General features: G+C 39.6%; 1 protein-coding gene across 2 annotated transcripts in view; it reads right to left on the bottom strand.

Moving 5' to 3' along the window:
* GOPC (golgi associated PDZ and coiled-coil motif containing) overlaps positions 1 to 14,568 on the bottom strand; it is a 40,046-nt gene extending 25,478 nt beyond the window's left edge. The window contains exon 1 of one of the 2 annotated variants that reach the window (NM_001206157.1): positions 14,036 to 14,568. In NM_001206157.1, the coding sequence (NP_001193086.1) occupies positions 14,036 to 14,323 (288 nt within the window). In that variant the 5' untranslated portion in view covers positions 14,324 to 14,568. The remainder of the gene's footprint in view (positions 1 to 14,035) is intronic. The other variant, XM_005210747.5, reaches the window with a different exon arrangement.
* Positions 14,569 to 15,028: the final 460 nt, after the last annotated feature.

Below are 15,028 nucleotides of genomic sequence, written 5' to 3'. Positions count from 1 at the left end.
ACCAGGAAAGAATGAAAATTAAAAAATATTTGATTTCAACCTTCAACTCTTCCATTTCTACACTGATATCTAAAAAAGTCTTTTAAAAAGCAAAATCAAAACCAGTTATATGTAAGACTACCTTACATATAGACTTTATTTGGGATTCATTCTTTTCACTTTCTACATCTGATTTTGGACTCATTTGTGGGAGAAAAAAAAAAGCTGACCATCAGGATATTCTTTCCCTAGAACTCATAAAGAACAAAAAGACTTCACTCTAGGAGGATCTCTAAGCCTTAGGTCCTTGACTTTCACTTAAAGGTCATTAAATCAACCAATGGTGAGATTTTCTAAGGCAGTGATTCTCAAATATAGTCCCTGGATCTCCATCATCAGCTAGAATGGAGTGGGGAGATGTATGAGCATTCTGGGCATATTTTGCAACATAGGAATGCAGTATTCTCAGGAATGAAAAAGACAGAAAGACAGGGTACCTAAATAACTTAGGATTTTTTTAGGATTATCATTACCATTCATTTGTATATGTAGTCATTACTATTCTATTTCTTACCTCAAATTCTTTTCCATCAAGTTAATTCCTTTCTAATTCTTAACTACTGGATTCCATTCTGTGGCACCAAAAATCGAAGCAATTTTTTATTCAGAGTTTCCTATTATTTCACACTGTCTAGACTTTAATCCTCTGTCCACACAATTTTGTAAAAATGTACAACAGCTGTACTTTTCCTTTCTAGACGTAGGCTAGTTTCTATTTAACTGTCTTATGGATAAAAAAGGCAATTACTTTACCTTAAGCATACCCCCAAATCTCCTGTTCTGGGAAGGATTAAACTAAGACAAGAAATTAGCAAATATCCAACAGCAGGGAACTTGGATCCAGGTCATTCATCACTTTGGGCATTTTGTACAGCTCTTTTGATAGAATTTTACAGAGTCTAAGCTAAGAATCTAAATTAAAAATCTGGTAAAACATTTTTATTTTGCACATGAAGCTTTGAGGTCCAAAGAGATTAGGTGAGTTGTCCTAAATTACAAACTGTATGGGATTAAAACTCAAGACCTCCTGACATCCTTTATAATTCTGGCAGTAATAGGAAAAATGGAAAGGAAGGAGTCCATGAGTTCCAAACGAGATCACATCCCAAATTTCAGAATTAGAGCTCTAAGCAAGAGACTACTCTGAACATACACCACGTAGCCAGCTTCACCCCCCAAACATCCAGATGCATGTGCACACACACATACACAAACACACGTGTAGGCACTGACAGGCATGCACACAAAAGCACACACACTCAGAGTGGTTCTTTGTAAGAATTACAAAGAAAACAGTTGACTTCAAATAGCAATTTGACTGTTATGAACCATAGCATACAAAGCTGCTGATAAAGACATTTCCCTGCAAACGCTTCTATACTTTTGTTTTAAAATACATGTATAAAATGTAATTACATCAGTAAAAAGAAACAATTATGCTTTTAAATGCATATTTTTACTATTTGGAAATGCAATTTAGGATGAAAGTACAGATTGGAATTTAAATCTCTAGCAATAACACCATTTAATGTCAATATCTAAAATTTATCATCTATACCCACCTACTTTCCTCAAAGGTTTTAAAGCTCATAAGATCAATCAAACAAATGTAAAAAATAAAAACCATACACTGATGGTGGTATATGACTGGTAAAGATAAAAGCCTTACTACAGTTTATTGAGTATTAAATATTGAGCTTCTTATTAATAGGAGAAACTTTACAGATTATATAACTTTCCTTGCCTCATTTAAACAAACAATGCTATTTTGTTTGTAAGACTGTCTTTTTCCCCCCCAGGGTCTAAACTTTTAAAAGAATCTATCATTCTTTATACAAAAGGTCATAAGCTACCTGCCAGACAAGAGCATCATTGCTTCACATAGCCGTTTCCCCTCTGTGACAAGAATCGAGGGAATAATGTTACTAATGAAAGCATTTTGATCCATTCTCTTTCTTTTCTTCTACTTCTTCAAAAAAGCTGAACAAAGTATTACAGCTCATTTAATTTAACCCACACCTTTATAAAGACTCTTTCTCTATTTTCTCTTTTCTTCCTGTGACCAGGATTCTTGGCGCTGCTCTAATATCCAAGATTATAAAAAGCCAATGAGTCCTGTTTTAAAGCAAAGACTGTGACCAAACAGAAAATATATTCAAAGGTTAAACATGAAGATCTGTTAACTCAAGATAGGAAATAATATTCTCTTTTTTAATTATATATCAGCTCTTGAAATAGTATGTTCATTTGGCTTATGAAAGTTCTGTGAGAAAACTCTACCTCTCTGCTGCAATTTCCAATCCAAGCATAAAGACCACTAACTTCATCTGTCATCATTTCTCCCCAAAGTATTCTACAGCTATTTTTAGTTTCCCACATCATCACACATTTATTCAACAAGTATTTATTAAGCACCAATATATGCCAGGCAGTGGGCTAGGCCCAAGGGATACACTGCTAGATGAGACAAACGTGGATCCTGCCGTTCAAAGCTTCAGTGGCCTTGCGCAGGAGGCGGCTCATACAGAAAATGAATGACATATATAATAGCATTAACCATGTGCCAGGCACTGGTGTGAACAAACTCATGTTTTAATTGTCCTAATCCTCACAATAATCCTCAAAGATACTTTTTTGTATGAAGGGAAGTGAAGCAGAGAGATTAGGTAACTTGTCCAAGGTCATTACAAAGTCAGTAGCAATTTACATAATTAAAAGCCATAATAAGCTGTCTGAAAGGAGCTAAACAAAGACAATTAGTGGGGTGGGAGTGTATGGCTATCCTTCTGGGAACACTTCTGGGAACAGCTGCAGTTATTATAAGAGCAGCAGTTCTCACTGGTCTGTGTGACCATTTCAGAGCCAAAACTATTTTCATAATAATAAAGTATGATTTGCCTTTTTCATTGTGTTGACATTTATTCCAAAGATGTTAAAGCAATAATGACTAGAAGGCTGACAACACGTCAAGACAGCGGCACCAAACTACCAGTAGTCAATGAATGCTTCACTAACAGGCACTCCCAGTACAAAACAAAAAGCATTTCAGAATGTCCCAATAAAGCAGCAAAATTATCAATTTCTAAAAATCTCAACCCTTGAGTAAGTTTTTAATGTTCTGTGGGATGAAATGGGAAGCATGCATAAAGCATCCCTGATGCTTCCCTGATGGCTCAAATGGTACAGAGACTTGGGTTCAATCCCTGGGTCGGGAAGATCCCCTGGAGGAGAGAACGGCAACCCACTCCAGCATTCTTGCCTGGAAAATTTCGACAGAGGAGCCTGGTAGGCTACAGTCCACGGAGTTGCACAGAGTCAGACACGATTGAGCAACTAAAACCTGCCTTTTCATTTTCAGTTTGCTGCACGTCAAACTATGTTTTCTCAAGAAAAAGCACTTATGCAACTGCTTGAGTTGCAAAGCTGAACACTTTTTTCTTGGAACATCATTTTTATTTGAAAGAAGAACAAACTGTGGTTATTAAGACTGATATATCTGGCAGACATGTTCTTAAAGATAAATAAAGTGAATCTGTTATTCCAAGGAAAACAACTGACAGCATTTGTTGCCAATGGTAAAAATTTACACTTTCAAGTGAAAATTAGAATTCTGGAAAATCTGAATCCAGCACCATAAACCTGACAGCTTCCCAATATTTAAATATTTCTCATGTGATTGGAGATATTAACAAATGTGATTTTTTGATATTGTATTATGAGGTGTTTCCACATTTGGAAGAATCTGGATAACCCAGCAAACCAATGTTTGCAAAATGACCACACACAATGTTAAAATCATGCCTTGGTAAAAGATTCATTCAAAGGCTATAAAGACAGACCAATGTATTTTAATGTGACGGTATATAAAAAGTTCACTGACAGATTCATACTCCACATTGTAACTAACCTTTAAGTAATTACCTTTTACTATCAAAGAATATCCACAATTATCTGAAATAGCTATTAAAATACTGCTCCCTTATCGAAGTACTTATCTCTGTGAGGTCAAATTTTCTTTCTATAACCAAAACCACATATCACAACTGTCTGAATGTAAAAGGGAATACAAGAGTCCAGCTATCTATTGAGACAGATTTTTTTTAATGTAAAACAATGCTACTCATAATTTGCGGGGAAGTATAGTTATTTTAATTAATAATTATATTAACACACAATGGGTTTACTGTTGCTATTTTTTAAATATATACATTTTATTGAAGTATAGTTGACTTACAATGTTTCACATGCACAGCAAGATTATACATATACATATGTATATATAGTTATACACATACACAAATATTATTTTTGAAATTATTTCCATTATAGGTTATTACAAGATGTTGACTAGTTCCCTGTGCTATATACTGTTGCTACTTTTAACTCATATAATACTGGGTTGGCCAAAAGGTTCATTCAGGAAACACTGAATGAATCTTTTCAGTTCTGTTCAGTTCAGTTGCTCAGTCATGTCTGGCTCTTTCCGACCCCATAGACTGCAGCATGCCAGGCTTCCCTGTCCATCATCAACTCCTGGAGCTTGCTCAAACTCATGTCCATCAAGTCAGTAATGCCATCCAACCGTCTCATCTTCTGTTCTCCCTTTCTCCTCCTGCTTTCAATCTTTCTCACCATTAGGGTCTTCTCCAATGAGTTGGTTCTTTGCATCGGGTGGCCAAAATATTGGAGTTTCAGCTTCAACATCAGTCCTTCCAATGAATATTCGGGACTGATTTCCTGTAGGATTGACTAGTTTGATCTCCTTGCAGTCCAAGGGCCTCTTAAGAGTCTTCACCAACACTACAGTTCAAAAGCATCAATTCTTTAGTGCTCAGCTTTCTTTATGGTCCAACTCTCACATCCATACATGACTACTGGAAAAACCATAGCTTTGACTAGATGGACCTTTGTTGGCAAAGGAATGTCTCTGCTTTTTAATATGCTGTCTAGGTTGGTCATAACTTTTCTTCTAAGGAGCAAGCATCTTTTAATTTCATGGCTGCAGTCACCATCTGCAGTGATTTTGGAGCCCCCCAAAATAGGCTCTGTTTCCATTGTTTTCCCATCTATTACCATACAGTGATGGGAACAGATGCCATATCTTAGTTTTCTGAATGTTGAATTTTAAGCCAACTTTTTCACTCTCCCCTTTCACTTTCATCAAGAGGCTTTTTAGTTCTTCGCTTTCTGCCATAAGGGTGGTGTCATCTGCATATCTGAGGTTACTGATATTTTTCCTGGCAATCTTGATTCCAGCTTGATAAATCTTTTGGTCAACCCAATAATTATTTAGTTTTCTCAGTTTTAATTTCTAATACAGTAAATACCAGTAGATATAACCTGTATTTCTTTTTTTCATAAAAAGCTCTCTGAGGACCTTATAATTGTAGAATGTAAAGGAGTCCTGAGACCAAAAAGTTTAAGAATTATTGTTTTAATTTCTGAAAGGAGACCCATGTGGACTGGGCCATACAGAAAAAAAATCAGAAGAATGATAAGATATGACACTGGAGAGCTATCCAGAGATCAGATCACAGAGAGTTCATCAGTGATAAAGAGTCTGAATTAACTCAAAGTACAATTGAGGAATTTAAAACAGAATTATATGGTCATATTTATGTTTTTTAAAAGGCAGCTTTGTGTAATATGGGAGACAATGTGACTGAATTAGAGTTAGGGGATCTGAAATGGAAGAAAGTAGATAAATCTGTGGTGTATTTTTAAAAGTTAAAGTATTTTAAACCTCAAAATGAAGTTCTAAACAATACAAAAATGCTTTCAGTTTTCATTTTAACATAAATAATTCAGTTGCTCTATGATCAAACTGGAGGTGGAGTAAAGAGAATGAACCTACCCAATATATTAGAAACATTACCAGTACATTAAATCCATACTCAGTACTCTAATACAGTGATGTTTAAAGTTACTTTCAGTCAGTTTCAACTTGTTCTTAAAATGGAACACCATGAAATAGTAACTCAGAAATCATATCTTTGTGACTGATTCAGTCATTCAATAATGTGGTGGGCACCATCTTAGACACAATGGATAGCAGACTTGTCCAGAGAGACACCATCCCAGTTCTCAGGAAACCTGTATTACAGAACGATTACTGGTAATCTTTGAGGATTCATGGTAGAACAAAATGAAGTTGTTTCAAATGATTTACTCATTCAAATAAACATTTGTAGAGTATATACAGTGTGCCAGGATCTGGAGAAAAAAAAATGATAAGACGTGGATTCTGCCCTTGAGGATTTTACATTTAATAGAATGAGATTAAAAATACATTTCCAATTATGATGTGTTGTAAACACCTGTACAGAGGCATGTGTGATGTACCAATTCAAGAAGAAACAAAGGTAGTCAGAAAGAAGGGAATGCTGAATGGAGATCAGCTAATACACAGAGAAGGGAAAGGTCTGAGATATGAAAACCCCTAGCTGGTGAGCTATGGGGTCGCACAGAGTTGGACACAACTGAAGCGACTTAGGAGCAGCAGCAGGTGAGATACGGAGGCAAGCAGGTCAGAAAGGTTGATATTTAATGTGTGAGTTCCAAATTTCCAAAAATTGTCCCCTTTAAGGGGCCTATTCTGTAATCCACATATATAAGTCAATTTGATAACCACACTGAAAGGAATTATTTACTTTTCAATATGGTGTGGGAAGAACCATGGAGAGAAAAAACTACCAACCAATTTCCAGAAACCAAAATGGATTCACAAAGGGATACTGTTACCCTCAAAAGTCAGCTTTCACAAGCATTTGATAGTTCAGATAATTTCACCTACAACAAAATCTTGACCTTCAAGGAGCTTACTTGACAGAAGTAGAGAAATGTGGCAACCACTAGTTACAGCCCAATGTAACAAATCTTATAACAGCTTGAGTTTCAAGGTGTTAGTCATAAGGCTTGCTGGGTGAGGAAAGCCTTCAAAACAAATGGTGATGTAAGCGGTGTCTTGAAAGATGAGGGTGTTTGATCCTGTAGACAAAGGGGACAGAGAAGTTACTATACACAAAAGTCTATGCCAAAGTAGAGATGCCAAGAAAGAGCAAGCCTATTTAGAGAAAAGAAATTAGACCAGCTTTACTGAGGGACAAGCAGCTAACAAGGGGTGAGGAGAGATAAGGACTGACAGACTGGGCACTGACCAATGTGCCAGAGTATGAATTTTAGCCAGTTAAGTGATAATGTGCCTGCTAAGTCACTTCAGGCATGTCCAACTCTGTGCAGCCCTATGGACAGTAGCCTGCCAGGTTCCTCTGTCCATGGGGTTCTCTAGGCAAGAATACTGGAGTGGGTTGCCATTTCCTACTCCAGGGGATCTTCCCAACCCAGGGATCAATCTCACATCTCTTATGTCTCCTGCATTTACAGGTGAGTTCTTTACCACTAGTGCCGCGTGGGAAGCCCAGTAAGTGATAAGGAGGTATACAAAGAGTGTGACAGAGTCAGAGCTGGCTTTTTTGATATGAACCTTAATATGAATCACTTTAGAATGAATTTTGGCAACAAAAGGATGATTTGGAGGGGTTAAGAAGTAATTAGGAAACCACGTTGCTGTGTTGTGCTTAGTTGCTGAGTCATGTCCAATTCTGCGACCCCATGCACTGTAGCCCACCAGGCTCCTCTGTCCATGGGATTCTCCAGGCAAGAATACTGGAGTGGGTTGCCATGCCCTGCTTCAGGGGATCTTCCCAACCCAGGGATTGAACCCAGGTCTTCCACAATGCAGGCGGATTTTTTATTGTCAGAGCCACCAGGGAAGCCCAGGAAACTATGTTGCTGCTGCTGCTGCTAAGTCACTTCAGTCGTGTCTGACTCTGTGTGACCCCATAGACAGCAGCCCACCAGGCTCCCCCATCCCTGGGATTCTCCAAGCAAGAATACTGGAGTGGGTTGCCATTTCCTTCTCCAATGCATGAAAGTAAAAAGTGAAAATGAAGTCGCTCAGTCGTGTCTGATTCAGCAACCCCATGGACTGCAGCCTACTAGGCTCCTCCACTCATGGGATTTTCCAGGCAAGAGTACTGGAGTGGGGTGCCATTGCCTTCTCCGGAAACTATGTTAGGAATATGCAAAAAAGGATAAAGTCGCCTAAATCCAACCCATTCTCTTTCCTGCCAGTCCTGCTCCGTCTTCTGGATTCCTTACTTCAGTGAATGGTATCAGTCTTCTACAGTTGTCATAACAAATTACCACAAACTAGGTGGCTTCAAAAAACAAAACTATTTTCTCACAGCTTAGGATGCAGGAGCCTGGAATCCAGGTACTGACAGGGCTCACGACTTCCGGAGACCCTGAAAGAAAAACTATCTCATGCCAGTCTCCTAATGCCGTGGCTGTTTGACTTGTATGCCTGTCCCTCTCTAATCTCTGACTCCATCCTCAAATAGCCTTCTTCTCTGAGTCTCTGTGCATCCTCTGAGGATAATCTGTCACAATCTGCTATGACCTTATCTCTATCCTTACATTAATTACATTTGCAAAGACCCTATTTCCAAATAAGGTCACATTCTGAGGCTCTGTGCATAGACATGAATTTGGGGGGAAGCACCATTCAAGCCACTGCAGGTATCAACCAATACATTTCCCAAGCAGAAATGGGATGTCACCCATAATCCTTTCCATCTACATGATTATCAAATATGGGTTATACTCCTTTAAAGATTATCTCCTCTTCTTCATCCCCAGTACCATTTTCATTTCAGTAACACTCTTGCGTGTATAGCAAACTTCCTGCTATGGCACTGAATGAATGCAATTATTACTCTCATTTCTGTGTTTGTATACCTGGAGAAAGTCATACAACAGGGCAGACTGGTTGTACCATGAATTTATGGTAACTCTAAATTACCTCAGCACTGCCTGGCAGTCCTTCTATCTGACTGGCCAACTTGCTGTCACACTCTTTCATTACTATTTCAGATTTTGCTCACTCTCCTTGGGCTTTTACTTTCAACCACTTCCAGTTGTCGTCCCAGGCTGCTATTGTATACAGAATAAAGCCACCATCACACAAAACACTCCCTCCTGCTTCTGTGCTCATCATCTCTTCTTTCCCTTTAAGTGTAACAGCTGTCTTTGCAATATGACGTCAGTCTCTCGACCTGTATTCTGACCCTCATCTTCATTCAGAAAGCTTACTGCTACTGATAATCCCCCTCTTTTCCCTAGAATATCCAGATTTTCCCTCAGCTAGATGCTGCTCATTGGCTTGCAAACACGTTTAACTTTATTTTTCCATTAAAAAAAGTGAAAACAGTACGTCCCCTGAACTCCGCCATCCAGCCACACTCAACTGTTTCTGGTTGCTTTTCTCTCTACCTCCTTTCCCAACCAGAGATAAATGTGTTTTTGGAGCGATTGGTTTTTCGTATTCTGTAGTCCTGGGCCCCTTACTTAATCCCTGTAAAATGGGAATAATAAACCTACGCCACATGACTTGTGAGAAATAGGTGAATCAATATACATAGAAGACGTAGGACAGAGCTGGGCCCATAGTAACTGACCAACAGTTAGCAATATAGTCATTGCTGATAATATATCATATCCTTCCATTTATCCAGCCAACTAACATTGTGGAATCATCCTGAATTCCCTCATCCCTCTATTCCAACCCATCCCTGCTGCTGCTGCTAAGTCGCTTCAGTCGTGTCCGACTCTGTGCAACCCCATAGACGGCAGCCCACCAGGCTCCCCCGTCCCTGGGATTCTCCAGGCAAGAACACTGGAGTGGGTTGCCATTTCCTTCTCCAATGCATGAAAGTGAAAAGTGAAAGTGAAGTCGCTCAGTCGTGTCCAACTCTTAGCGACCCCATGGACTGCAGCCTACCAGGCTCCTCCGTCCATGGGATTTTCCAGGCAAGAGTACTGGAGTGGGGTGCCATTGCCATCCCTCTATTCCAACCCATCCCTAGGCTCTGTTTATTTTCACTTCTCAAATCTCTCTTGTTCTGAACACTTTCCTCTGTCTCTGTTATCCTACTCCCATCATCTCACATGGATCAGAATTAAGAGTCCCCAGTGGTTTTCTGCATTTATTCATTTTATTTCCACAAACTCTCTCCTTATCACAGCCAGACTGAACTATTCTAATTTCCTATCTGAGATTCCTAATCTCCTGAGATTACCACCTAATTTAAAATATTTCCCATTGTTATGATAAAGCCCTCAAATCTACTACATGGTCTAGAAAATCATAAAGATGTAGTCCCTATGTACTTGTGCAAACTTCTTTTGCCCTCTGCTTATAACACTTATCAACTCTCAGTTCTTCAAATGCATTAGCACTCACCTATCACCGCTGCTTTCCATTTCTTGCTCTCTCTACTGGAATGTTGAATGATACTCCTCTTTCTCTTGGCCTAATTAATTCTTACTCATCCTTTATGTTTTACCCAAATGGTCACTTCCTCAAAAGAAGCCTTCCTTGATCTCCCAGAACAGGTTCTCATTACTCTATGTTCCTCAAAGTTGGAATTTCACATTTATATAATAATTATTTCAACAAATTCCCCCAATAGAATCCAAGTTTCATAACAGTGACGACTATATCTATTTTTGCTCTCCATTGTATACTAAGTGCCCAACACAGCACATGGCACATAGCACTCAATAAGTATATATTGGATCAATATTAAACTTCAAGTTCAATGCTGCAAACAGTCCCACTGCTTGTTTAAAAACAAAATACTTCTGCACTAGTCTAGAATGCTGCCCAGTTTATCCAAGTATGGAACATGGCACTAGAAACTAAATATGAATGGCCTTGGGCAAAGGGAAATCAGTGTAGTAATTAGAGCAGGGATGGGGAATTCCCTGGTGGTCCAGTGGTTAGGATTTGGTGTTCTCACTGCCAGGGGCCTGGGTTTGATCCCTGGTCAGGGAACCAATATCCCTTGTAGACAAAAACAAACCAAAAAAAAAGAGCAAGGATGGACAAGTGAGAATGGGGGCAATATTTTTTGGTGGGGGGAAAGTTGGTTACTATTTTTGAAACCTACCATGTTATGGCACTACAATTGTTCATGAGCAGTTAAAAGCCAATGTTAAATAAACTACAATGAAACTGATGCACTTAAAAACAAAAGAACAAAAACAGAATAGCTTTAAAGCAGTAAAAGGACAGTATATCATTTCATTTTCAATGAAGCTCTAGATGGCTCTGGACAGTAAATCACTTTAAAAATGATACTGACTCAGCAACTGCTGAGGGAAAGGAGGATGTGAGAGAAGATGTGCTGTGTAGCTGTTATTTTAAAGAAGGGGTGAACAGGCAGAAAACCCTGTGTCAAGGCAGAGAGGTGAGTTTTCATAAAGCACAGGATGTTGCCCTTTGTTCTACTCCAACACCTCCTCCTGCTGCTACTATTACCACTACTACTGTCCCAACCAGGACCTGTGACTCCAGCACAGCTGTTCCCAAGTGGCTCACCATAGCAGGGATTCTCAAGCAGGTGGGAAGTATGAGAGAGACGTGAGTGATTAAAAATGGCACTACCTCAAAATATTCTGAATTCTTTGCCCTCCCCTTCCCCTCTCTCCAAATACAACTTAAGGAAAAAAGCGGTCATATAGATGCAATTTATATATTTCTTTTAAGTGCAACCTCTGATTTTTTTTTGTAGCAGAACCGTTTTCCTAACTACTATATTAATATTAAATTAACTACCTAAAGACAATAACTTAGCAGAAGAAGGGCAATTTAATCTAAGTTTATCTAAAATCTAAGATTTAATCTAATCAATTTAAATCTAAGTTACTCTTGGAGGTATCTGTTTCTTGATTATAAAAATATTTCATTACAGTAATATGCTTTAAGTATTAATTTCTAAAACCACCGAACTTTGGTGCACGTCTGGTGCACTATATCAGACCTTAAGCGACCTCAAATATTATGTCTTAATGTCCATATCCTTAAAGCAATAAAATGAATTTAATTCACTTACTAAAAAATGAAACAGGGCAAGAAAGTGTGAAATCTTTGCTAAAATTTCAAGATCTCAAAAGATTGCTAAAGGTACACAGGGCAACCTCTGAAATTCTGCAGATGATACAATGGCAGATCTACTTTGAAAGGCACTGCTGACAATGACTCTCCTCAGCAACACACAACTAATTCCATGAAAACTGTAGAAACTGTTAAACAGAGAAACAAGAGCCTTACAAAGAAGTCAACTGTAACTGAAAAAACACACAAACAACCCCTATTTTCTAAAATCTTCAAATTAAAAGCTTCAAGGATGGTAAAAAAAAAAAAAACATGCTCACATTGTGATGGGCTAGCATTTCTTGTTTTGAGAAATAAAGCCACCTTCTAAGCCAGGACATAGAATCAGAATACATAATTATGATTTTTGAAAAAGAAAATGCGTAATTTAATATAACTCTAAATACTCATTTAAAATATTTAAAGATGAAAAAACTGAGCATCACCTGCTCACAGAACAATCATTTCTCCAAAATTAGATTTTTAAAATCTGACATCAAAACATCAAAGTTTCTGTAAGTCACTTAAAAAATGAATTAGATTTTGTTTCATTTTTAAAAAACTTGTTTATTCTTAGTGTGTGTGTGTATACTCACTCAGTTGTGTCCAGCTTTTTGCGACCCTATGGACTGTAGCCTGCCAGGCTCTTCTGTCCTCAGTAAAAACTCTCAGTTTTATAGGATGAATAGCAAAAGCTACTAAAGACCATCAAATGCAATGTCACTACCTGAATAAATAATCATCTTCTAGAAACTACAGCTGAATCAAGAAATCAAGAGACATTTTCACAGATGTAGATGAATAAATGATTAGCTTTATGTCAACACTTCCAACCCTTTCAAAAAGGATAAAAGAAATTAACAGTTCTTTCAATGAAGAAGAGTCACAAAATCTCCCATATACAATTCTATGCTCATCAAAGATAAATTATACTACCTTTTTCATGACGGACAGGAAACAGAAAGAATGCTAACTAACTACTAAGCAAGGAGAGAATGCATTTCTGATATTCATATTGATCTGGATCCAGTGGGCACTCTCAATCATCACAACTGATAGTAATGATTTCTTAGGAAATCTAATGTCAAAGAGCTTTGCATATCATTTATTATCCTATTTTTATCCACTTTAAAATGAAAGACCCATTCTCTTATTTACATTATATAATTAAAAAATGCTCTTTATATAATAATGTTAATCTATCATGATTTCTAAATATCGTAAAAATGTGCTAATTTTCTGCAAAACATGGTAGGTTTTTTGGGAACTACTACTACTGCACTCACACCCACAACCAAGATGAGAGACTTAAGCAAATGATCGCTCTTCACATACTTTCAAAACTAAATCCAGACTTTGGGAAATGTAGTAAAGTACAGACACAACATCAATATTAGAAGTCATCTGAATAACTGTAGGGCGCTCTGGAGGTATCTGCCTGTAATTTAAGGACTAACTGTAAACTGAGACAGACATTGATCCTATCTTGTTTTTCCCTTTTTCCTAAGAGCTTTGATCAAACTCCCCTAAATAGTTCATGTAGGCAAGTAATAGCGCTGTCTGTGTGCAACAATGAAAACTGACCTGAAATAGTCCAAAATAATCAGGACTGGTGATATACAAACCTGCAATGTGAAAGTAGATCTAAAAACTCAAATGTTAAAAGGTGAGCTAAAATATTCTTATGACAGAGCACCTTTGAGCTTGTGTTAAGTCTTAGGCTTCTTAACGAAAAGGCACAAGTAGACAGGTGTAATTAGTTCCTGTTTCCTCCTCATAAAGATACCAGGAAGGTGGCTTTCAGGGCCCCAGGAGACCTACATGTCAACCTACACACCTATTCCTGCTCTCACCTAACGTCACTCTCTTCCTTCACACACACTCACTCTCTCGTCACATATGAAGCCCAGGTGCCCCAGTTGGCAGTTTTCACCGGTGTGTTAAATGAAGTCTGATGGCTGGAGCTGAATGCCACCGCCTCCAGGGCTCAAGGCTCACCTCTAGCTTGTGGTTGATTTGGGACACAGTCTGGGCTTTGTGGCAAAGCTGCGCAAAGCAGGAGCTCAGGCTGGTCATCTTCTGTCTCCCCTCATAAGTGATGTCCGCCTGGTCCGGATCAATCTCGCCCAGGAGCAGATCCACATCCACGAAGGCCTTGTCGAACTCCTTCTCCAGCACCTCCAGCCACCGGAACATAGATACTCCGCCAGGGGAGACCCCCACGGCGCAAGAGGCTCCCCCTGAGCCCCCTCCGGCCCCTGCCGGGCATGGACCGCCCGCCGACATGGCGCCGTCTAGGGCCTCCCCCGACTGCTGCTGACCCCGTCGTCCACCCCGCGAGAGGAACTGCTGGGACTGCGGGAAGCCCCGCGCACGCACGCTCCGTCCGTCCCCTCTCTTCCCCTCGCGTGGCTAACGCCGGCAACGAAGCCCCAGAGGGGCAAGAGCAGCAGAGCAGAGGCGGCAGCGGTGGCACACGGAAGACGCGGGCCGTCCCACCTCTCGGCCCGCCCCCGCCGCGCATGCGTAGAAAAGACCTAAGCAGACGCAGCCCGGAGGGACGAAATAGGCGGGGCTAGGGTGCGACCTTGGCCTATGAAAAGCCTCCGTTTGAGACCTGCCTGTCAACGGCCATATTGAGAACTGGCATACTCCAGCTTGAATCCCCGAGGCATGGAGACGCATGGTGTGGGGTTCCAAGTTGGAAAGGCCCGGAGAAGAGAAGGTGTCCACGTCGCAGAGGGGAACAGCTTCCACCCCTTTGACTTCATAGTGGGCAGGAACCGTTCTAAAGTAGTCCGACAAAGTTGCCGCGGTAACATTCTGTGGCAGGGAAGAGTGAGAAAGGGCCGTGTGAGCATGCGCAGTGGCCACGTTTTACCTTTTGCAGTCCAATTCCTGTTACGGGTGATATGGGTGGGGTGGGTGGACACACTAGCCCAAGCCTTAAATTCCGGACGGAAACTGCCTAGAACTGCTAGTTGAAGGACA

The sequence above is a fragment of the Bos taurus genome, chromosome 9, assembly GCF_002263795.3.
Source record: "Bos taurus isolate L1 Dominette 01449 registration number 42190680 breed Hereford chromosome 9, ARS-UCD2.0, whole genome shotgun sequence".
NCBI lineage: Eukaryota > Metazoa > Chordata > Mammalia > Artiodactyla > Bovidae > Bos > Bos taurus.
The sequence above is the reverse complement of the archived record's forward strand: the minus strand, read 5'-3'. Positions and strand labels throughout refer to the sequence as shown.